This window comes from Poromitra crassiceps (genome assembly GCF_964638095.1).
Source record: "Poromitra crassiceps genome assembly, chromosome: 3".
NCBI classification, from domain to species: Eukaryota; Metazoa; Chordata; class Actinopteri; order Beryciformes; family Melamphaidae; genus Poromitra; species Poromitra crassiceps.
The window spans coordinates 14,186,768-14,211,107 of NC_139625.1; the positions used below are offsets into that span (position 1 = coordinate 14,186,768).

A 24,340-nucleotide genomic window follows, 5' to 3' on the forward strand; every position below is an offset into this window, starting at 1 on the left:
AATGATAAGAATATGAGAATAGGAATAAATAAATAAAACAATGTTTTTGTGCCTGCCATGTGCTCAAACAGATTTACATAATGAGTATAGGCTATATTTGGAAAGGACATTTTGCAAAACAATAAAATCCCTTCTTAAATATTTGTACGTTTGCCAATTAGTGTTTTACTGTGAACGTTACTACCGGAAGTTATTTCTTTATTCTAGCTATCTTGACACTGGTCTGTTCCCGAGCAGCACGGATTTAGGAATGTGGAAACCAGCAGCTACGTCACCCTCAATCATGCTTGGGGTCCCGTCGTCGGAAAAGTACCTAAAGCTATGAGTTTCTAACTGCAACACTGCGGTAAGTTGTTATAACATTGCCGGGGGACGTACAACTAAACCAAGGCAGCAATAACGTTACTCCACATGTTGGTGATGATGATGTGGATGCTGTTTTAACTCGCAGTCAACACGTTGACAAAAAATGTCCGTTAGCTAAAGTTACCCAGGCAAGAGGGATTTTGTAAAGCCATGGCATGATGGCACTGCAAGCTAGCTAGCTCTTCACACGTAACTTTAGAGTTCAGAACAAATGCATTATTGTGACTACTCACACGTTTTCTGATGCAAACTTAACCTTGGTCCATCAAGATTCCGTCTTCCCAAAACAAGTTCAAGCATGCTCTTAATATTGTTGTTGGGTTGAGGTCAAGCAGAAGCATGTCCCAACTCGAAACGATTGTTTAGGTAACGTGGTGCCGTGTGTGGATTAACTATGTGTATTACGGTTAGCAAGGCAACTATAGCCATACCAACAGGGATAACTTGCAGCAAGTTAGGCTGGTTGCCTCAATGCCTTTCATTCAGTTTTTACCGTCCAGACGTTTTTTTAAATCTGTAAAAGCTGTGAAATGCATTGTCTGTCTGCCTGTCTGTCTGTCTGTCTATCTGTCTATCGATCGATCGATCGATCGATCTATCTATCTATCTATCTATCTATCTATCTATCTATCTATCTATCTATCTATCTATCTATCTATCTATCTATCTATCTATCTATCAGGATGCAGTTCTGCCTCACTTGTGTATGGAAACATTTGCTGATTGCCTGCAGTGTTTTGATAACAGTTCTCTCCCCAGGGAGCCCCTTCCCTGCACTGGGACGCCCGTGCTGTCTCCATGGTAACAGTGTTGTCACGTTGAAGCTGAAAGAGGCGGAACCGCTGAGAAACGACTGGTGCTGCGCTTTGCTCCCAGATAGAGGCGAAAGCAAGCGAAGAAGATGGTAAGCAAGGAGAGCGCGGCTTCAGCACAGGACAGGTAGAAGATGGAGGAGCCTGTGTGCTTTGGCTGAATGAGAGCGCTGGGATCTGTGCTAGTGTGATCGTGTGGTGGTGTGCGAGGTGTCTGCATGGTGCTAGTAGTGTGTGAAGCATGCAGGCTTGCAGCATCTGTGTCCTACTTAGTGGGCTAGCTGTAGGCTAGCCATGAGCATTGTCATTATGCCTTCTTATTATAGCTTCTTATTTCTTCACTTGTGATGTTTGCTATTCAGCTTCTTTTTCATTTTGTGCCAAAAACTTCTGTTGCCTCCTTCATACTTTTATGCTAGCAACTAGTTCAAGTTTCACTATGTAGTGTTTGGAATTCTGTTTACTTGTATTTCAACAATAAACCCAACACACACACACACACACACACACACTAATGATGGAATATCACCAACTGGCCCAAACATACACTACAGCACTAAGGGAAGAAGCACTTATAGTGGTTTCACGCTGGGGACCCGGGAGCGGAACCGAGCACACGTGTCCCCAAACTGACCCCAGGTCCGGTTTGTTTGAACGTTGCATTCCGTCACCTGCATGGCCTGCGTTTATATAGCGCTTTTATCCAAATCGCTTTACAATCAGTAGGTACATACATTCACCCATTCACACACCGATGGCGGCAGGTTACCACGCAGGGTGCTGGCACCCCCCAACGGGAACAATTTGGAGTTCAGTGTCTTGCCCAAGGACACTTCGACATGCAGACTGGAGGAGCCGGGAATCGAACCACCGACCTCTTTTATCCAAAGCGATTAGTGGACGACCCGCTCTACCTCCTGAGCTACAGCCGCTCCCGTCGCAACCTCTAAATTGACACAGAGAGAGTACTACTACCCACTACGACTATGTACAGCTAGCCCACGCATTCTCTCCAGGAAATGTGGCTTTCTAGTTTAAAGAGTTCAAATATCTCTCCTGTGTTGCAGCCATTTCACCACGGAGTATACTACCCCTATCCCAGCGAGAGCCAGGGCACCCACTCGTCAACAGGGATCCCGTCCCTGCTGAACTCCCCGCTCAGCCATCCCTCCTCCAATGGCATGACCCCGCCCAGCAGCTCCTCCGCCATGGCGCCGTTCAAGTTCCGCCCGCGGAAGGAGAGCGTGGACTGGCGGCGCATCAGCGCGGTGGACGTGGACCTGGTGGTCAGCCAGCTGGATGTGAACGCCCTCCAGGTAGTGATGTCACAATACATTTGCGAGACAGTTAGAAATCCATACAAAGGTGTAATCTCAATGCGCTTTTCTTTTTTCCCCCCAGTTTTTATTTGATAAAGAAATGGAAATATGCATTCATTGCAAAGTTTGTGTTTTGAATTTATACCCTACTCAGAAATAAGAATAGATTAATTTGATAAAAAAAATGTTTTAACGAAATGAAGGAATCTTTTTCAGTCATAACTTGTCCACAATCTCATTTTGTTAAAAAACAACAACAACAACAACAACATGAGAAAATCGCATGGTGAACTCGGTATCGTGAATCATATGGAATCCGTGAGTTGAGTGTATGGTTCCATCCCTACTACGTACCTCCAGGAGTACATCAACACGGTGACCTTCTGCAGCCTGGAGGGCGAGCAGTGCCAGCGCTGTCAGAGCCCAGTGGAGCCGGTGGTGGTGAAACTGTTCCGGCTGGCCCAGCTGAGCGTGGAGTGGCTCCTCTACTGCCAGGAGTTCCTGTCGCTCAACCTGCGCGTGGCCGAGGAGGGGCTGGCGGCCGCGGGCAGGGAGCGCCAGGAGCTGCTGGCCAGGCTGAAGCAGCAGGAGGAGAGGGAGAAGGCCATGAGCGCCGAGCTCAAGCAGAGGAAGAAGTTCATCCGTACCCAGCAGTCCATGCTCGCTCCGCAGATCCTGAAAAGCCATAAGAAGGTAAGCGCTCACTCTCGAGGCCAGTGGTTCTCAAACTTTCTCACATGAAGGACCCCTTAAACTGACACATATTAGACCAGAGGTTCTTAAATGTTTTTCAGCCAAGGACCCCTTACAAGATAGAAAATATACCGGGGATCCCGTCATTCTGATTTGTGATTTTGGGCTAAGCTTAATTGTTTCCACGGTAACGTGCTTGACTTTTAAATTTATAGGTTTGTTAGATTAGAATGTAATCCATGAACCATTTTAGATTTAAAGCATACAATATTTCCGTTGAACTACGAAACTTTTTCAGAAAAAAAAAGTTTAGATTTTTTTTTCTTCCTGAAAACTTTTCGCGGACCCCTTGGCAAAGTGCCACGGACCCCTGGGGGTCCCCGGACCCCCGTTTGAGAACCACTGTATTAGACCATGGACCCCCATTAGATTTTTTTTCCCCCAGGGTCCCCCATCATATAGGATTTTGGCTTTTAGATGTTTTATTACAGAAAGTGTATGAAACCCATGACCAATAATATAGTCTAGGGGTCGACCAATATGGGTTTTTCAATGGCCGATGTCGATAGTTAGAGCGCAGGGCGGCCGATAAACTTGTTAATGAAAAATACATTGTTTTAGTGGACTCCACATCTATCAGCAGATAACAGCATCTCTTTGTAAATACTTGCAAAAGTAAATAAATAATGTTAATATCGTGCACACAGTAGCATCTATTTGTTTTTCCTCCCAGTGCCAGCTAAAAGCAGACATGCAAATATTGTTTAATCGGCCTGGCATCGGCCGATGCAGATCTCTCAAAATGGCTGCAAAATGTCAATAGCCGGCCGATTAATCGGTCGACCACTAATATAGTCATACTTTCTGTCATTGTGTTACTTTTGGATGGAATTATGAGGCCCTTTCACACCGGCCTTGAAAGCCGAAAAATGCACGGAAAATAGGATCCGCTCCTCCGATGTGAAAGTCATGAACGCGCGTTGGTGGTAAATTGTTATACGCCTTTTGTCCCGGGAGCAAAGCTTGTCACAGTGCCGGTTTAGCGGGCAACCCGCCTCACTTGAAAGCGTCGGCGCAGCAAGGCGGAACAGACTGGCGTGCGGTCGTGTATCGTTCCAATTTTAGTATAGCACCATATCGATCTGCTTAGTCAGTGAATTTACTTCTATGAAATGTGTTGTATAGCCTAAATAAAGTTGGCTTTCCTTGAATGCAATTAATGCAACACTTCGCTGCCAGAAAGTCGGCAGATGCACTCCGCGGCGGAGCCCGTTTTGATATTAAGGCGAGCCCGCCCACCATGCGAGTGCACCTATCCTCCCTGCTCAGCGGACTAGGAGAAGGGGGGAAGTCTTGTTGTTGAATGAATTCGTTCATGATACAGTAGCCTAGGCTACACTAACCTATGAAAATATTCATTTGGGCTAGGAGAAGCTGGAAATCCCTCCGCTCGCCTTTCAATCCGGGAGCAGGGGATTTCACCTGAAAGTACACCGCAGCACGGGGATGTGGCCGTGCTGCTTGGCTCTGTGTGAAAGCAATTTCTGTGGCGAGGCTGCAGGCTTTGCGGGACTCCTAAACTGCAATTTTGCGTGATCTGTGTGTGAAAGAGCCTATAGTGAACATGAATGATTCTCCTTTTTGCTGGGGACCCCCTGGAACCCCCTCAAGGACCCCTGTGGGGGGGGGGAGGTATCGGTTACCATTTGCATTGCGCGTATGGCAAGCAGACAGTCGGCACCCCCTCCTCCTCCTCCGGGCCCCCCTCTCTGTCATTGTTCCCAAGCGTTATTCACAGCACTGGCTTTGTGCGTTTGTCATCAGGATTTGGAGGTGAGGGGGAAGGGGGTAACTGAAGGTCTAAAAAGCCTTAATCACAACCATCCACCAACCAACATGGAAATGTTTGTTTTGTAAAACATATAATTGGTTATTTATAAGCTTTGTTTTCACACTTGAAGAATAGGATCTAGAGCTGGAGAGCAGATGGTGTCATGCAGTGGCAATTAGTGTTTTTTTAATCCACTTACAAAAGGGTGACAAGAGCAGTCATCAAGATGACTGACTGACTGACTCACACCTCCCCCACCCCAATGTGTAATGTATGCAAGTCCTCTCACTGCATTTAGTAGTCAGCATTGTTGAAGACATTTTGGGGGGGAAATATTAAATAATTACATGTGGGAATAATACTCGTGGGTTTTATCATTTGGTGGCCCTCTGCCCGTTAATATGTGTGTGCTGTGGAACAACTTACCTGAAGTGATCAAAGAAAGTTTACACATCGCTCAATTCAAAAAGCAGTTTAAAATGTTTACCCTAGAGAACTATAAAATATAAGAGGTCGTACTGAATCGTTTTTTCTTGTCTGTCTCATACTGTATATCCAGACATATATTTTGCTTCTTTTTTTTCCAGTATTTTCTTGTACTTATTTCTAGAATATTTTGTTTTTTATTTTTCAGAATTACTTCTTCCGATAAACTAAGTTTATTATTTGGAGAAATGACTGTACTTTTGATAAACAAACAGTAACCGTGTCAAAAAAATTAAGATGTATAAAAGGGGTAGGAAACTACAAGCATTTGCATATTCCTTCTCCTTTTTTGAACATACATGTCATTTATTTTCTTGGTATAACATGTGAAACCATGTGGAAAATGTTTGATTGTTTGATCTCATGTTCAAAAATAAAAATCTCATTCATTCATTCATTCAATATAGTCTTATGTTAAGTTCGAATAGCTCACCAGCCAATAGGCTATTTATAGCACAAATTCAAGACGGAGATGTGCCCCGTGCTCCTGAAGCGTGCGGCTGCTGCTGGCCTGGCCGTGTGGTTGCCACGGCAACAGCTGTAGTGTGTCATCACGACAGAGGGCGGTTGCCAGGTGTGCACTAGCAGCTCAGCTAACAGACGCGTTGATAACCGAGCTCTCAGCAGCTCAATAATTGATAGAGAAGCCATGCGTGTCCTATGATCTATGGTATTTGTTGTTTGTTGGAGGCTATGTTAACATTTCCATATCTTAAGCAAAATGACCCAATTTGCTTCTAGAAAATGTCTTTTTAGAGTGTAATATACACTGACACACAATCCCTCCCTTTCTTGAGTGACTCACTAGGGCCGCGCTAATTTAATTTCACTCCCAATTTTCAAAGTTATTCCAAAGCAGTAATGTGATTGTATCACACTCAAAGACCTTCACATTGTAGCGACACACCTCTCCGTGCGGCGTAGTTGACTTTCCAGTCTTTGCTCCCATATGTTGCCACATGATATCAGTAGCAACCCGTTTAACATTGAATGAAGTCCCAGGCGCAGCCGTCCGTGTCTGATAGAGTGTTAAATGTAGCGTGTGATGCGAGTGTGTGTGTGTGTGTGTGTGTGTGTGTGTGTGTGTGTGTGTGTGTGTAGGGAGCAAATCAATATGACCCACGCTATCTGTCGGTTTGGAAACACAAGGCCTGAACATGGGCTGAACCAGCTGCAAAAAAAAATATATGATGCAATTATTTTTGACAGATATTGTGATTGCGATGTTAATTTAAAAAAAAATCTGAAAATGGTAATTTTTGCATTATATACATATATACATAATATATTATATATATACATGCGATTTGGATATATTGCACTTTACTTGGCCATATTGCCATTTCAATAATATTTTTAATTAATTGTGCACTGCAGCACTAGCCTGAACTCAGTGTGAAGTATCATCAGCCTCTCTGTTGTCGACCTGATTTGAATGCCTGCTCAAAGATTTGCGGCCAGTTTTTGCCATTATTAGGATTGCAATGTAAATAGAGTATTTAGTATGTATGAAATATTGAAGAGTATATTAGTACTGATATAGTGAATTGTGATTGCTGGGATTGCTTTCTTTGTGGAAAAATTACACTGTGATTAATCCTTTATTTTATTTTTTTATTTTTCTCTTTTTTCTCTTTTTTCTCCTTTAGTGCCCACATTGTGACAAAACCTTCCTCAATCCCTCCTTTCTCCAGAGTCACATGCAGCGCCGCCACCCTGATGAATATGAGATCCGTAAGTCAGCCAGTCTTAAAGGGATAGTTGGGTTTGTTTGAAGTGGGGCCCTATCATCTAGTTCCATACACTAACTCCTAGATCCTCTATACGCGGCTCGCGAGACGATGGCGGCTCTAGACGCTTTACTTGGCGGCTCGCGGCTGATATAAATAATACAATCACTGTCAAAACCATTCCTTCACTGCGGTGTCAAACAAACTGCGTGGTTGCCAGGTTTGTGGCCCTTTGGAGCACCAAATGGGGGTTGAAACTCACCATATACCGGTATCTGGCAACACTGCAAACAAGCCAATGCCGCATGGAGGGATTGGGTCAGTGGCAGGGACGCAGAAACAGAGAGTGCTTCAGGTGTGAATAGGCTCGTTTGAGATGACTGCCGCCTCGCCTGGAAAGCAGACGAGAGCAGGCGAGCACAGTCAGGCGAGGCGTCAACAAGTCGAACACCCCCGACGGCACACTTCCTGCTGCTTTTCTTCTTCTACAGTTTGGTTTAACAGCGGTTTGTAAACAAATTAAAACATGCATTAGCGTGCTCAAATAACACAGCCCTTCAGATTCCTTATTTTTATTTTAATGTAGGCATTCCAGGTGGTATTTATGTAAAATATGGAGTGACAGCTTGGAATAGATATAAAATTGAAGTTTCTACACTTCACTGTGGGTTTGTGATGCACCTGTGTTGAACCAATGGGCGCTCAGCTTGATGCGTTTCTCGTCATCCTCTGTCATCCGCAGTCGGGCGCAGTTGGTGGGGAGCAACTGCGGCGCCTCGCTCCAAATCTGTGCCCGCCTCGCTCTCGCGAGAGTCACGTGACTCACGCAGTCGGGCAGGACGGAGCAAGTCGGACAACTTTCTAACCATCATGCAATGGGGCAAGCAAGGCGCTGGTCGAATCTGCGCAGAATTTGCTCATCTCAAACAAGCCTAATGACAGGGCGTATTGTTGCAGCTGGCATTTCCTCGTAAAGGAGGGCAAGCTGCAACAATCAAGTCATGTTAACCCCCCCTCCCAGCGTCGGTAACGATAAGCAAAGCAGCTGTTTACTGAGCTGGAGGGTGTGGAGCTGCATGACAGAGAGAGCCAGACTGGAGATCTATGAAGACTTCTTCTTCTTCTTGCTAAGAAACAGAAGGTTAGACCTTCAACCAGCACTGTATCACTTACTTTTCTCATGCTCTCATGTGGATAATTGTGCCACAGTGCAATGTCCCATCCCAGAGAGAGACAGACTGGACATCAGAATGTTTTCATATATATATCTTTTTAATCAAGTCGGTGTGAATGTTTTCATCACTTTTATCATTTTTTATCAAGTCGGCCAGAATGTTTTTTATATCGTTTATATATATATATATATATATATATATATATATATATATATATATATATATATATATATATATATATATATATATTAATCTTTTTTATAAAGTCGGTCTGAATGTTTTTATGATTTTTATCATTGTTTCTAACATTTTTATCATTGGTTCAAAAAAAATTATCATTGGTTTTATGATTGAATAAACTAAAAACTAAATCAAACGCTTACTGTGTGGTTTTGCGGTAAAAGTGGCTCTCCTCTTGACTTTGACCGTCTAGTGTGGCTCTCATGGAGAAAATAGTGAGGATCACTGCACTAACTGAAATAGGTACAGTGTTCTGGACGCTGAGCGCACCGTCTATCGAGACCCACCACTCTGAAGCAACAGCCTCCACAGCTCTGTCTCTCTAGTACAGGGGGCCAAGAACTAAAACGTAATTTAGCCACCTAAAACAACGCCCACCTAAATAAATCAATATCGGTGTACGTGCACGCTCTACTTTGACAATTTTCAGCGCTTTACTTTACCGTCAAACAGCCCTCTCATTCGGCACTACATTTCCTCCCAACCGTAGAACATTGTAAAGCGCTTTGGATAAAAGCGCTATATAAATGCAGTCCATTTACCTTTTTTTTTTTTTTTCTTTTCTTCCTCTTTTTCCATCACTGATCATCCTGCGTTCCAGAGTTGCTGTCAGACAGTGAGAATAAATCTCAGATCGACAGCTTCAAGTTGGAGGTCCATATTCTGAAGGAGCGGCTTGTTCAGCAGGAACAGGCCCTGCAAGCCAAAACGGTTCAGGTAAGAAAACAAAGACCAGAGACACACCTGCTACATTGTTACATTTGCTGGCTTTGAGCTGTTATCATGAACCCAACAATACTAGTAACCACTATGCCAACATGCTCAAGAGTCATCCTAACAAAACAACAAGGATTTCACCGTGTTTTTCTTCTGATTGTAGGAAAAAGAGCAGCAGGACCTTCAGAGGGAGCTGGAGCGTTTTAAGGCAGAGGAGTTGGCACGCATGGACAGAAAGATCGAAGACGGCATCCGCAGGGAGATGGAGTTCCTCTACAACCGAAATCTCCAGACTCATAATGTATGAAATGGATTCTTGGATAACACGTCTAGTAACTTCTTAGTGGATGCTGCTGGAGCACTTCTTAGTGACCTTAACGTTTACTGACGTGCATTTTATTTGGATCCTTCAGGGCTTAGTGTGCTTTATTCACACTTTTTTTTTTCATATTTCATGTATCTATTTTCATTCATTCCAAAAGCTACAACCAACCCCCTGAAACCAACAGTAGAATTCAGAGCCATGGCTGCATGGAACTTGCATATTATTCAGGCAAATTAACGAACTAAAAAAATTATATCATATCATTATCTTACAGCGAACAGTCTCAGTGATGGTGAATCATATCAGAAGTATTTTTCTCCATTTTCTGTCTTTTTTCTTCTGCTTTTTGATTGAATCTTTTTGTTGATTTGTGATATTTTCATTTTTATTTTGTCCCCTCTCTCCTTTCTCTGTGGACTCAACAGACTGTTCTAGGAAAGCACAAAGTCTAAGCAATGTAATGAAATGTACTGTACTGAAATAGTGAAGTGCAATGAAAGCTATATGTTATGTTTTATGTGCACAGCTGATGGCGATCCTAATATAACCAATAAACAATTCACAGGAAGCGAATCAGTGTCAGACGACCAAGAGCGATAGAGCAGCCAGCCCTGAACACCGGCAGGCAGAGAGAGACATGGACAACTTGAAAGAGATGCACACGCAAGCCATCCAAAGGCTGGAACAACAAGTCAACAACATCCAAAAGCTTGAACAACAAGTCAACAAACTGAACAAACAGGTCAGTTCCGTAGGGAAGCAACATTTGAATAGTTAGAACTGAATGTCAAGAGATTGTAACTGCAGCCTAACCATGATTACAATGTTCTCTTCTAGGATAGAAAATGGGAATCCAAAGTGCAGAAAATCAAGACTCAGCACGACTCTGAAAAGAACCAGGTATCTATGGATATTTGTCGTTATCATTTCATAAAGCGTCTAGAAGTCAAACATGTATCCATTCCCCCACTGCCCCAACACGTGTTCCCCCACTGCCCCAACACGTGTTCCCCCACTGCCCCAACATGTGTTCCCCCACTGCCCCAACATGTGTTCCCCCACTGCTCCAACATGTGTTCCCCCTCTGCCCCAACATGTGTTCCCCCACTGCCCCAACATGTGTTCCCCCACTGCTCCAACATGTGTTCCCCCACTGCCCCAACATGTGTTCCCCCACTGCCCCAACATGTGTTCCCCCACTGCCCCAACATGTGTTCCCCCACTGCCCCAACATGTTCCCCCACTGCCCCAACATGTGTTCCCCCACTGCCCCAACATGTGTTCCCCCACTGCCCCAACATGTGTTCCCCCACTGCCCCAACACATGTTCCCCCACTGCCCCAACGTGTTCCCCCACTGCCCCAACACATGTTAGTTAAAGAACATTCATTCCCCCACTGCTCCAACACGTGTTCCCCCACTGCCCCAACATGTGTTCCCCCACTGCCCCAACACGTGTTCCCCCACTGCCCCAACATGTGTTCCCCCACTGCCCCCCCAACATGTGTTCCCCTACTGCCCCAACATGTGTTCCCCCACTCCCCCAACACGTGTTCCCCCACTGCCCCAACATGTGTTCCCCCACTGCCCCAACATGTGTTCCCCCACTGCCCCAACACATGTTAGTTAAAGAAGAACATCCATTCCCCCACTGCTCCAACATGTGTTCCCCCACTGCCCCAACATGTGTTAAAGAAGAACATCCATTCCCCCACTGCCCCAACATGTGTTCCCCCACTGCCCCAACATGTGTTCTTCCACTGCCCCAACACATGTTCCCCCACTGCCTCAACACCCAACACGTGTTCCCCCACTGCCCCAACACGTGTTCCCCCACTGCCCCAACACGTGTTCCCCCACTGCCCCAACATGTGTTCCCCCACTGCCCCAACATGTGTTAGTTAAAGAACATCCATTCCCCCACTGCCCCAACATGTGCTCCCCCACTGCCCCAACACCCAACGTGTGTTCCCCCACTGCCCCAACACGTGTTCCCCCACTGCCCCAACATGTGTTCCCCCACTGCCCCAACATGTGTTCCCCCACTGCCCCAACACGTGTTCCCCCACTGCCCCAACACCCAACACGTGTTCCCCCACTGCCCCAACACGTGTTCCCCCACTGCCCCAACACGTGTTCCCCCACTGCCCCAACACGTGTTCCCCCACTGCCGTGTTAGTTAAAGAAGAACGTCACTGAAAGAAAATGCAGATTCATTTTGCACATGATCTCACATGTATCCGAAAACTGTAAACAGTTTTGCAGACATTCGTTTAGTTTGACAGTTATTGAGAGTTGATTACAGTTCACTCATGCACAAATGACATCTCTGGTCCACAACTGAACTCAAATCAACTCTCAAAAATAACTGTCAAACTAAATAAATGACTGCAAAACAGTTTGCAGTTTTGCGGTTGTGCAGTTTTGTTCATTGTTTTTCATTGAAGTTCTCCTTTAACTTGCAATTGAGGCCGCCTGGACAATGAATCCTCCTCCCATTGTCTTCCAGATGTTGAATGAGCTGAGCCAAATGCAGTCCTCTGTGTCTGAGGTGAGGGAGGAGTTGGGACGGAGGCTGCAGGAAAAGGAGCACACCATCGTGACTCTGAGGGAGCAGGTTAGCACAGATTCACACACACACATAAACACACACACACACACACACACACACACACACACACACACACACACTTAATCACTCATCACCGCCCAGTGCAGTTTTGTGGAAAGGAAGTAGGGCGGATGGTCAGCCTTGTTCAGGATATCCTGTATTTGCGCTGCGGGCGGAGATTATGTTTATACGGACATGGTGATACTGTACAATTATGATGGACATACTGCATACTAGGAAGCCAAGATTGCATTTCTCTGAAAGAGCCCCGTTTTTCTCTGAACATTTATATAACCGTACATTTCAGTGATTGAAAACTGAAATTGGTTGTCATGTATTTATTACATGTCACTTAATTTTGTGAAACTAGGAATCTCGCTAGCATAGCTGCAGTTATGATCACCCGCTCCGTGGGCTCCCCAAATCGTGACGCACAGACGCACAGACACCATACATCACAGTTGCTCGAGTGACACCACTGACGACATCGCAATTGCTCAAGTGACATCACTGATGACATCACAATCATGACACCCACACCCCACAGACACCACTTAGGCCGTGTGTCCATCTAGCGTCTTTTTTCGATGTTAAACGCTGGAAGTACGCTGGGGAGCGCTGATTTCGGCGCACAATATACAAGGAAGCAGTCTGAAACTAACGTTAGTTCAGTGCGGTAGTAGCTTGATAGCTGACAGCTAACAATAGCAAACAACACACATACAGTGATTTAGCTCAACACTCACCAGAAATATGAAGTGTCTAGCCAATCTGCTCGCACAATTGAGCCTTTCTGTCTCTGTTGAGATAGTTTTTCCATAATGATTAGTTGCCAGAAAAGGAGCACCCAACACCAGCGTCTTTCTGAAAAGTTAAAATATTTTCAGCTGGAAGTGCTAGGAGTCGGGCGCACAAAAACGCCAGAGCGCTGTGAAAATAGACGCTGGACGCAGCGCACTTTCTCTAGACGTCTGTGTCCACCCGCATACGCTCTCCCCCCATTGGAAACAACTGAAAATAGACGCCGGAGCTGATGAAAAGACGCTAGGTGGACACAGGCCCTTTGCCAACTTGAACTAAAGAGAAGATAATGCTGTGTACAGTGTGATGATTTTTCTTTCATTTTGCAGATAAAAACCATTCACTCAAATCCACCCACCAAAATAGTTGAGGTACCAGGTATGTATTCATCATCAATTACTTTTGATCAGATTGCGTCACATTTTCACTCTCTGATCTTAATTTATTCTCTGTTTTTCAGCGATGTTCACTGCACCACCGCCTAAAGCAAAGAGAGTTGTACTTGGTAAGTTACCAGATGTAATCGGTATAGATAAGAGTAATAATAAGAAAACAAAATCGTCCTGCCCCCAGATAGGTTGAGCATGCGTTTACTTGCATGGTGGATTTTCCACACCCACTCATCAATGCTGTTCTCAAGCAACACATTCATAAGAAATGTAAACCAGCACCGCGGTCCACCCATCTCTGACCTCCTATTCCATCTGACCCCTTCACCTTTAACCTTTGACCCCCTGTGCTGTTCGAGTAGAGGAGCCCCCCTCTGCTCCTCCTAAGCTGGATCCTATCCAGGAGCTGTCAGAAGAGGAGAAAGGTAAAAGGGAACCAGCAGAGCCTGTTGACTGTATGCTTTCTGCATGGATTCATCAGTCTGTTCTGGTCGGGTTTTTCCTCAAGCACCTCGGCACTAAGATCATCTTTAGTCACCACTGACCCGGAAAGGAGTTAAGATGACTTTAGTGACGAGGAGGCTTTGCTGGGAAACCGGGCCCTGGTCTGTGACCGTCTGTGATGCCTGCCATGTCCGCGTCCAAATAATCATTACGTGGACTCCATCCGCCATCTTGTTGCCATCCCTGTGGCAAATAAACACAGACATTCTCCTCTTCTGCCTGCCCCACCGCAGTCAAATCACCCCCTTCTGGCTTGCACCGAGCTATAGAGAGCCCCAGGAACGAGTCCGGAAATCATCGATTGCTAACACTCCTGGTTCTTCACGGTTTTTGCCTATGAGACTTTTGAATGGGTTTTGGCGCGATGCTTCTAATAAGGTCTCTGGGCAACGCAAGATTAATCAAACGCGAACCAGTGTTTAGTAATATCTTAACACATGAGGACCACTTTTATGAGTTTTGAAGCTTTTACATGCCGTTAAAAGGGCGGCTAGCTAGCAAACGGCTAAATGAGACTACGCTGTTGAGTCGACGGGGATATACTGTATATGTCAATAACGTCATCACTTCAAAGGATGAACACGGAAATTCTCTTCCCTCACCTGGTTCAGCCCGGGGTAATCAGTGCACACATCAACAACAGTCCAGGTTGAGTGCTGACGTGACGTAGAAGCCTATGCGACACTGTGTAGTTCTGGATTAGCTTAGCACGAGCTTTTTACTTCTAGGGCTCGCATTTACGCTTCAAAACTCATGAAAGTGGTGCTCATGTGTGAAGATGATCCCACTGAACACTGGTTCGCGCTTGATTAAGCTGGCGTTGCCCAGAGACCTTATTTGAAGCATCGCGGCAAAAACCCATTCAAAAATCCCATAGACCGAAACAGTGAAGAACCAGGAAGTCCGGGACTTCCGCGTTCCGACTACAAAAATACGTCATCCCTGGGGCTCTCTATTGACGACGCCTGCAGCATGCTTGCTAAGAAAGTGGCAACTATGCATGTTGATGTCCTCCTTCTCGTTTTGATCTTTCCTCATATTTGATCTCTCCACCTTTGACTGGACGCCGATTCACCACCAGTGGCTGATTTAAGTGACACGTCTTCTTTGACAGACTCGAGCAGCATCTCTGAGAGGAGGCCAGTGGAGAAGAAGCCGGAGCCCCCGCCGGAGAGGAAACGGAGGGTGGCCACCAGCGCTCTGAGGAGGAACCCCAACATCAAGAAAGAGCTGCGCCCAGCGCTGGAGCAGACACTTACTGAGAAGCTGGAGGACCTGGGAGTCAAGGCTGTAAGCGCCATAAACTTCTCTCTCAATGACAGGTCAAGTCAATGTTTATTTATGTAGCGCATTTATACAACAGGAAGCCAATGAAGAGAGGTCAATACTGATGTTGTGTGGTCCTGCCCCCCCCCCCAGTTAATCCGCCGGGGGGGGGGAGGCATAATTTCCGGTAACGTGACAAAGGGGCGTAGGTTTATAAACGGCCGTTCAAACAACCATTTTTGACAAGTAGTTCCTAGACAAACTGTAGGCTGACGGCCCCTGCACACCAACATGGGCGGTGAGCGATGTACTCGCTATCGCCCAGTCAGCCCTGCCCCGCTGCTACAGCATGGTTGGCTGCCTTGCTGTATTTACGTCTTCAATTGGTCTATTTCTAAATGGCCCCTCCTTCCCCCGCTGCCGTCTGTCGCTCACCACCTTGCAAAGCATGCTGGTGCACCTGGCGTCAGGACATCGCAAACGACAAGACGAGAGGAGGGGCCAAAATCGAAATAGACCAATTGAAGATGGAAATACAGCAAGGCAGCCAACCAAGCTGCAGCAGGGCTTGACAAGGGCGAGTACGAGTACATGCGAGTTGATCGCGTTTGGTGAGAAGGGGGTCTGAGCTCTCCAATTTTCTGAGAGCCGAGTCTAGTGAGATTCTACATCTTTTCTATATCGTGGCAAACTTCAACAGATACAGTTGAATCTCTATGATCTTAATGTCTTGACCCCATCCATGTGGCACTCAAAAGAATTCAAAGACAAATGCTTTCAATTCTTTCCAATCTCCCTCCGTCTCCTCAGGATCAGCGTGGTCTGAAGAACAGGGAGTACAGTTCCACCATGGCGACGGTGTGTTCCGAGCGGGAGAGAATTGCGAGGGAGACGCCAGACTACTGGCGCCACCGGAAGGAGCTGTCCAGCATGGTGGAGCGGAAGCTCAGGAGTCAGAGGAGAGGCAGCGACCCGGAGCTACAGGCCAAAGCCAAGCACTTAGTTCAGGGTACTTTTCAGCGCTGGAAAAGCCTTTTGGCAAAGAACCCTTTTACTCTGCCCTCAGACCACTAGTTACCACACTAGTGCAAAACCCCTTACTCTGCCCTCAGACCACTAGTTACCACACTAGTGCAAAACCCCTTACTCTGCCCTCAGACCACTAGTTACCACACTGCAAAACCCCTTACTCTGCCCTCAGACCACTAGTTACCACACTAGTGCAAAACCCCTTACTCTGCCCTCAGACCACTAGTTACCACACTGCAAAACCCCTTACTCTGCCCTCAGACCACTAGTTACCACACTGCAAAACCCTTACTCTGCCCTCAGACCACTAGTTACCACACTGCAAAACCCTTACTCTGCCCTCAGAGCACTAGTTACCACACTGCAAAACCCCTTACTCTGCCCTCAGACCACTAGTTACCACACTGCAAAACCCCTTACTCTGCCCTCAGACCACTAGTTACCACACTGCAAAACCCCTTACTCTGCCCTCAGACCACTAGTTACCACACTGCAAAACCCCTTACTCTGCCCTCAGACCACTAGTTACCACACTGCAAAACCCCTTACCCTGCCCTCAGACCACTAGTTACCACACTGCAAAACCCCTTACTCTGCCCTCAGACCACTAATTACCACACTGCAAAACCCCTTACTCTGCCCTCAGACCACTAGTTACCACACTGCAAAACCCTTACTCTGCCCTCAGACCATTAATTACCACACTGCAAAACCCCTTACTCTGCCCTCAGACCACTAGTTACTACACTGCAAACCCCTTACTCTGCCCTCAGACCACTAGTTACTACACTGCAAACCCCTTACTCTGCCCTCAGACCACTAGTTACCACACTGCAAAACCCCTTACTCTGCCCTCAGACCACTAGTTACTACACTGCAAACCCCTTACTCTGCCCTCAGACCACTAGTTACCACACTGCAAAACCCCTTACTCTGCCCTCAGACCACTAGTTACTACACTGCAAACCCCTTACTCTGCCCTCAGACCACTAGTTACCACACTGCAAAACCCTTACTCTGCCCTCAGACCACTAGTTACCACACTGCAAAACCCTTACTCTGCCCTCAGACCACTAGTTACCACACTGCAAACCCCTTACTCTGCCCTCAGACCACTAGTTACTACACTGCAAACCCCTTACTCTGCCCTCAGACCACTAGTTACCACACTGCAAAACCCCTTACTCTGCCCTCAGACCACTAGTTACCACATTGCAAAACCCTTACTCTGCCCTCAGACCACTAGTTACTACACTGCAAACCCTTTACTCTGCCCTCAGACCACTAGTTACCACATTGCAAAACCCTTACTCTGCCCTCAGACCACTAGTTACCACACTGCAAAACCCCTTACTCTGCCCTCAGACCACTAGTTACCACACTGCAAAACCCCTTACTCTGCCCTCAGACCACTAGTTACCACACTGCAAAACCCCTTACTCTGCCCTCAGACCACTAGTTACCACATTGCAAAACCCTTACTCTGCCCTCAGACCACTAGTTACCACATTGCAAAGTCAACAAAACACAGCACCAGAAAGCTCTATGTACATGTTGTGACATCGGGTACTCGCCACGTGATGAAATAATAATCCATAGTTACGTGAAACGTCATTTTGGTAGCAAATCCGCACCGAGTTACTCCCTTATTGTCCTGAAGACAGCGCTTCCGCTGTACCTCCGGGACGCAGGTACCAAACTGCTTAGTCCCAGGAGAGGCCTTTGGAGGGCGCTGTGTGACCAATAGAGGTGACATGCTCCCTGTTACAAGTCACTCTACCATCCTCATTGACTAAAAAGCTGTCATATTAAGGTGAAAAAGTGACTGATTGGGGCTTTAAACATTTTGTTGTTACGCATTGACAGTCTATGTTTCAGCAGTGTAATTGTATTAAGTGTTTGTGACTGGCTACATCAAACATGGCAGGCTAATCTAATGTAAACCTTTAACTGTAAACCCTAATCTGCTTCTACACGAGCCTGGCTCACCGCCACATAAGCAAACTTAGGGTTTCAGGTCTCTATTGGCACACGCTCAGTGGCTGATCCACTAATTGTGTTGTTCTGTTTGTGTGTAGTGACTCAGAACAGACCCCGGTCCAGCAGCCTGCCCTCTAGAGTGACCCAGGTGACGTCTGGACCTCCAGGCAAACGGCCCAAGACCCCCCAGCCAGCACCAAGGACCAAGCCCGTCCTCACCTCCACACCCAAGTATGGAAAACCCAAGGGTCTAATCTCATATGAGTAAAAGCTCAGTTATGCTCAACGTTAAATATGAATACATTCGATTGGAGCAGGGTTAAACCTCTCCATACCTTTGGTTGGTATTTCTTGTTATTCTTTATACATGTAGATCTACATATAATCCAAGTGTAAATGAATCCAGGACGCATTGAAGAGCTGATCACCCAGACCCCTTCCAAAGGTGGTCAGAGATTAATTTGGCCACAGTAACAACAAATTGTAAATGGCGTCGCGTCACCTGTCCACATTCAACTGTGTTAATAGAAATAATTCTAGACGATCCAATGAGGAAGGGCAGGCAATGCAAACAGACAGAGGCAAGACAGATTTACTAGCCAGGTGGATAGAAGATACTAGCCAATTAAAATGGATAGCGATAGTAGCAGTAGCAGATAGAGAACAAGTGTGACCAGGTTCCTGCTGTGAATTTGGCCTTACAAATCATTTAATTGTATGTCCGTAGCTGCATAAACCTACCTTCTCTTCAGTCAGACTTTGTATACCTGGGTTGTCTAAGACAGCGGTCCCCAACCACCGGGCCGCGGACCGGTACCGGTCGGCCCAGTCAATTGTGTGGTGTTGTTTTTTTTTGTTTGTTTTTTTATAAACATAGACTATAACATTATAGGCTGTGTGTGGTAGTTGAAACATAGTTTCAAGTTGACATTTATTTATGTTTGTAGTTGAAACAAAAACACAAATACTGTAGGCTACATACAGTACAACACAAAAGGCTGTTATTTACCCTTTGTCGCCACCTGGTGAGTAAATATATATGTAACTAAAACCATTAAAATTGACAACCGGTCCACAACTTTTTTTTCGATCTATCTACCGGTCCTTGGCACAAAAAAGGTTAGGAACCCCTGGTCTAAGAGGACTTTTCCTATGTTTTCTGCTTCTAACAACATGATGGTAACAGTGTTCATTATATGTTTAAAGGATTACAATTTTACAAGGGGAAGTGAAGTGCATTTTGAAAGAACAAAGTGTATTTTGAGTGAAAGAACAGATTTCAATGTGGGTGTTACAGCCACCATTTCAAGGCTCGTTCAGAGGAGGCCAATAACATAAGACGGAGTCAGGCTCAAGGTGAAAAGTCAAAAAAGTATTTGTTTACTAGAAAATCAATCAGTCCAAGAAGAAGCAAACAAATTTGAGATGGCCTGGCCAAACTCAACAAGAGGAATGGGCACACTCTGGCCAACCATACACACAATGGGCCGCCGGTACCACCATAAACTACAAAAACAAGGGGGAAATAAAATACTGAAATAACGCAGCAAAAACTAAACTACCAGACCTTCCAAAGTCAAAGTAGAGAAAAAAAGGTTAGTACAGTAACACAGGCACCAGCACCAATAAGGGGAAAGGCATAACAATGGGCAATAACAGGTGATGAAATGTATTAATATATATATAGTAAATGTAAAATGTCAGTCTTAACAAACAAGAAGGTTTGGTGTGTTGCATGACAAAATAATCCTGTGTGTCCTGTGTTTCTTCAGGACGCCTCCATTCAGTTCAGATGAAGAGTCTGAAGAGGAGGACACGGACATGGAGGAGGAACCACCTCCAAAACATCGCCCGGAGCAGTGGGGCAAATCGTCCCAGCCCAAACCGCACCAGGCCACTCTGGTCCAGAGCCGGGCCAGTCCGGGCCAGGCGAGGAAGACTGCAGCCAAGCACTCAACGCCCCCCAAGCACCAGCTGTCCAGGCCACCAGGAGGCGCTGTGGCCAAGACAGCAGTCACTACGCTGGAGAGCAATGAGGACTGGTCAGATGTCAGTGAGATGGAGGAGATCGACCCCAGGCAGCTCCCGAGCTACAGAGACCAGAACGGCAACGTGGACAAGAGAAACTATGGTAAAGGTGGGTTTAATCGCCTTTAGCTTAGGCGCAATAATCTCACAAATTAATTTAGTTGTCCCTCTTTGAAACGAATAGCATGCATCAAAGTAAATAAAAGTACAAATTAAAATAAGAAAGGTTGATCATAATAATAAGTAGTAATTATCATTATAACAAAGTAAACAGATTAGTTACACTTATTTCAGGCTTGGAAATGTCATTCATTTTAGCCCTTGTATCACTGACCATAGACCAATTTGAGACCTACCATGGAAACAGTATTCATTTAAGCCACATTTATGTATTTGATTTGTTATCTTTTCCCTTTAGAGAACAAAATAAGCAACATGGCCAGGAGGGTGGAGAAGCAGTTTGTGGAGAGAGTGGCAAAGAAACCAGCAGGGGGCGTGAGCATCTTACCAGAGAGGAAGGACGAGGTTCAGGACCTCACGGTGAGAGTTTCACATGACCTGCCTTTGGTATACATCACACACCTTTTCAAGCTAATTCATTCATCTTATGAATTCATAGTATACAGTAAAATAAGAAGCCTAGTGTTAGAACCATGTTAGTGTTTTTGAAAAAGTATGTCAGATCAAATATTTGTTGTTCTTGTTTCTACCTGAATACAGACGGAAACCTTTAGTTTACCTATCATCCCACTATCTAGTTCTGTTAACGCTACATCTCTAGTTATTTGGTTTAGGGTAGTTCCTTCCTGATCTGAAAAATAAAGCCATAATAAAAAACTGAAAAAATAAATAAAAACGGAAAAGCAGGATAAAATGAATGAATAAGCCATGAGAGAGTCACTGTTAAGCCCTTTTCAGATCCGGACATCCGGATGGGGTTTATGTGTGAACACAATTGTCCGTTGTGAGCACGCGGCCATGTAAACGGATTTTAACCACCCCTAGTGCAATGTCTGTGTCGCGCGCAGAGCAGCCCATATTAGAATACTAGAGTATATTGTCTGGAGCGAGTGAGTGGGCGTGTTGATGACGCAGGGATTACTTCTGTTGTATGTACCGTTATGTTCTTAAATGGCACTTTTATAAACCATTCATTTTCGTGCATATTCCCGTGCGATTTCATTTCATTAGTAGATAGTTATTGTTGGCTGGATTATTTGGAAGAGAAAACGCCAAATTAGTGAGTGAACAAGTAAAAGTTGACTGGTTTTACTTTCTTTTCGTACAGGTCTGCCTGTCTTGAATCATGAAAATGCAACAAGGAGCTGATAGTGTTCAATCATTTCAAAATGGGTCAGATATGACTTGAATGCCGCTCGGCAACCTTCCCGTCAAATCAGCTGTTCGCGTTTAACTTAATGTTACCCCGGCCACTTTTTGGCAGCTCACTTTTTGGCACAACACCGCAAGGAGTGAAGAATCGCTTTCTGAAAAAAAATATCTCTGACTTAGTCTACATTGAAAAACGTAATTTAAAAAATTTGTCTCGTATAAACACTGCGATTTCCGCAGCACACTTTCTACTACGTCATGCCCTGCCCCCCTGAACTCTGTACTGATGGGCGCCACCCCTAGACCACACGGAGGATTTCGTCACAACAAAGTGGTTGCTAAGCGATGCGTAAGTCCCGTAAATGGTGCTTAAGGTTAACTGCTGCGCAGCCATAGGTGTGCAGTTATCAACTATTCATTATCAACTGTAAAGGTGAAGAACCGGAAAGTGAGGTGAAGTGGGGACCGGAAATCTATGTTTTCTAAACTGTGCAGTGCTTTGGACATCTCAATGCCTCTCTATGCTCTTCCTTAGCCCATGTAATCTAAGCACTGTCCCTGCATGTGGTCTCAGTACACAGACCTAGAGGAGAGCAGTGAGTGGGTGGTCTCTTCCCTGGAGGACGCTGCTGTCCCGGCCCAGGGCTCCGCACCGCTGAGGAAGAGCCTGGACTCGCCCAGCACCAGCGTGTGGGGTACCTCCACAGGCAAGGGACAAAAATCAGGTCAGTGCCACTTTAGTCTCGCTTGCCAGACTCTCCCAGCAAAGGGGCCGGGAGAGTCTGGCTGGGGAAGGCTTTCACTGTGGACTAGCCACCATCCAGCCATCCATCAAACGTACCATGCAGGCTGGCTTCATTGCATAATCCACATCAATCGTTTTCAGCGTTTAGCAACTAGGTAGCGACTAGCGCTGCTGTTGTTATTGTTTCAAAGGCAGCGGCGCAGTACTCGTAGTACTCCCATGACGTCACAAGCATTTTCCTACCAATACGGCGCTACAATACACACAGCTCATTGGCTATTTGTGTCATTTGATTGTAATCACCTGTTAATTGATTACAACCACCTGTTATTTTCCTACCAAGATGGCCGTGTGGTGATGTAACAGAATACTAATAGTTCAGAGATTCCATAGTTTTGGGGAATTGTACTGTTTCCCCCACTTTCCCAGAGGTGAAAACAAATAAATGCCTTCAGACAAACCTTTTTATGTATTTTGTGTAGTCTGAAGTATGTCAAACAGCAATATTAGGCTATATTATTGGCTCAGTTATTGAGTGTAATCATGATGTCAATCTCATAGGCATCCAGGAATTGAGCGAAGCTATAAACTAAGCTTTGTCTGAGGGGAGGCCCACAGTGTCGGACTTTCAAAACCTCTGTTCTATACTAAATATGGGAAATAGACTTACTGTTGTTAGATAGGTTGAAGTAGAATTGGGAATAACATACTTTAAATCTAGAGTTGTAGAGGAACATTTAAATAGCAGAACATTTTCATTTGAAGAAGTGGCCAAATGATGATAATCTTCATTGTATTTAGATGTTTCTAGCTGCGGGGGCAGTTTGCTAGCTATGTGGCCCACCACAGTTAAATGCATGTAAAGGAAACACTGTTGTGTTGTGTTGTGTTGTGCCTCCCAGGTCTGACTGAAGCTGGAACAGGCAGCACCCTGAAGAGCAGCCTGTTCTCCCTCAGCGACATCAGTGACTCTGAGGACTAGCAACTCTACATATCATAATATAAAGTCTATAATTATAGACTTTATTTGTAAAGTAAGTTTTCAAAAAACAGTTTTTCAATAAATACAAAGAAACAATATAAAAGAAAACAATTCAAAACAATACAATGAAATGCAATCAAACAATGCAATAACACACAGGTTTAAAAAGATGAATGAAACATGAAAGGTTTTCGGACATTATATGGTAAACTGCTCCATAATTTGGGGGCCAACGCTGCAACTGTTTGTCTGAAAGGAAGAGGGCAAAATATGCTGACCTGCTAAACCACTAAATGTAAAAAAAAAACAAAAAAAACATTACAGTAATCTGATTTGAGAAATGCATGAATAACTTTCTGTGCATCTTGAAATGATCTTGGCAATATTCCAGAGATGGAAGAAGCATGATTGGACCAGTTTTGTAAGCAATTAATGTCTCACACTTTGGCTAGATTGCAGGCGCCCCTTACTCTTAGGTCCCTACTAATGATGTAGCACTTCACCCAGCAGAGACGTAGACAAAGACCTCAGTCTATAGACCCTCTTCACAGGGGCCATTTTGTGTCGAAAAGGCAGAATAAACACAGGTGCAAGCTAAACACTAATGAGGGTTTCCAAATTCCAATCATAGAGGTTTGATTTGAAACCCTCATTAGTGTTTTGCTTGCACCTGTGTTTACCCTGCCTTTTCGACACAAAATGGCCCCCGTGAGAAGGGTCTATTGCTCTAACATCAACATGTCAAATAGCCAAGTCACTTTCAGAGACAAATATTTCAATATAGATGATAAGAGGTGCTCATCAAAAGGGATTTTCTCTGTTCGAGATTGTTGTGTATACAGAAAATATGGCCATTGGTTGAATATGTTTATGGATATAACTTGAGATTGCCATGTTGATTGAAATAGCTTTTTTTTTCACCTTATGCCTTGTGCCAACCATCTATCCTCACCTTCTCCTAGGCCTTTTGCAGCTTTTC

The 24,340-nt window shown here is 45.2% G+C and overlaps 1 protein-coding gene across 1 annotated transcript; it reads left to right on the forward strand.

Moving 5' to 3' along the window:
* The first annotated feature begins 254 nt into the window (after positions 1 to 254).
* On the forward strand, positions 255 to 23,919 carry dzip1 (DAZ interacting zinc finger protein 1). The gene is made up of 19 exons (XM_083634056.1): positions 255 to 346; positions 1,126 to 1,270; positions 2,246 to 2,494; positions 2,858 to 3,190; positions 7,157 to 7,241; positions 9,254 to 9,369; positions 9,533 to 9,670; positions 10,260 to 10,436; positions 10,532 to 10,594; positions 12,204 to 12,311; positions 13,436 to 13,484; positions 13,567 to 13,611; positions 15,114 to 15,289; positions 16,076 to 16,274; positions 18,373 to 18,505; positions 20,047 to 20,411; positions 20,721 to 20,842; positions 22,209 to 22,359; positions 23,282 to 23,919. The coding sequence occupies exons 2-19, from the start codon at positions 1,268 to 1,270 to the stop codon at positions 23,359 to 23,361; spliced, it is 2,592 nt and encodes an 863-aa protein (XP_083490182.1). The 5' UTR covers positions 255 to 346; positions 1,126 to 1,267; the 3' UTR covers positions 23,362 to 23,919.
* Positions 23,920 to 24,340: the final 421 nt, after the last annotated feature.

Bases quoted from the DNA above. Each gene is read 5' to 3' on its own strand.
- dzip1 (XM_083634056.1), top strand. The intron at 13,485-13,566 runs GTATGTATTCAT...TCTGTTTTTCAG, and splicing joins CAAAATAGTTGAGGTACCAG to CGATGTTCACTGCACCACCG. The intron at 16,275-18,372 runs GTACTTTTCAGC...GTTTGTGTGTAG, and splicing joins AGCCAAGCACTTAGTTCAGG to TGACTCAGAACAGACCCCGG.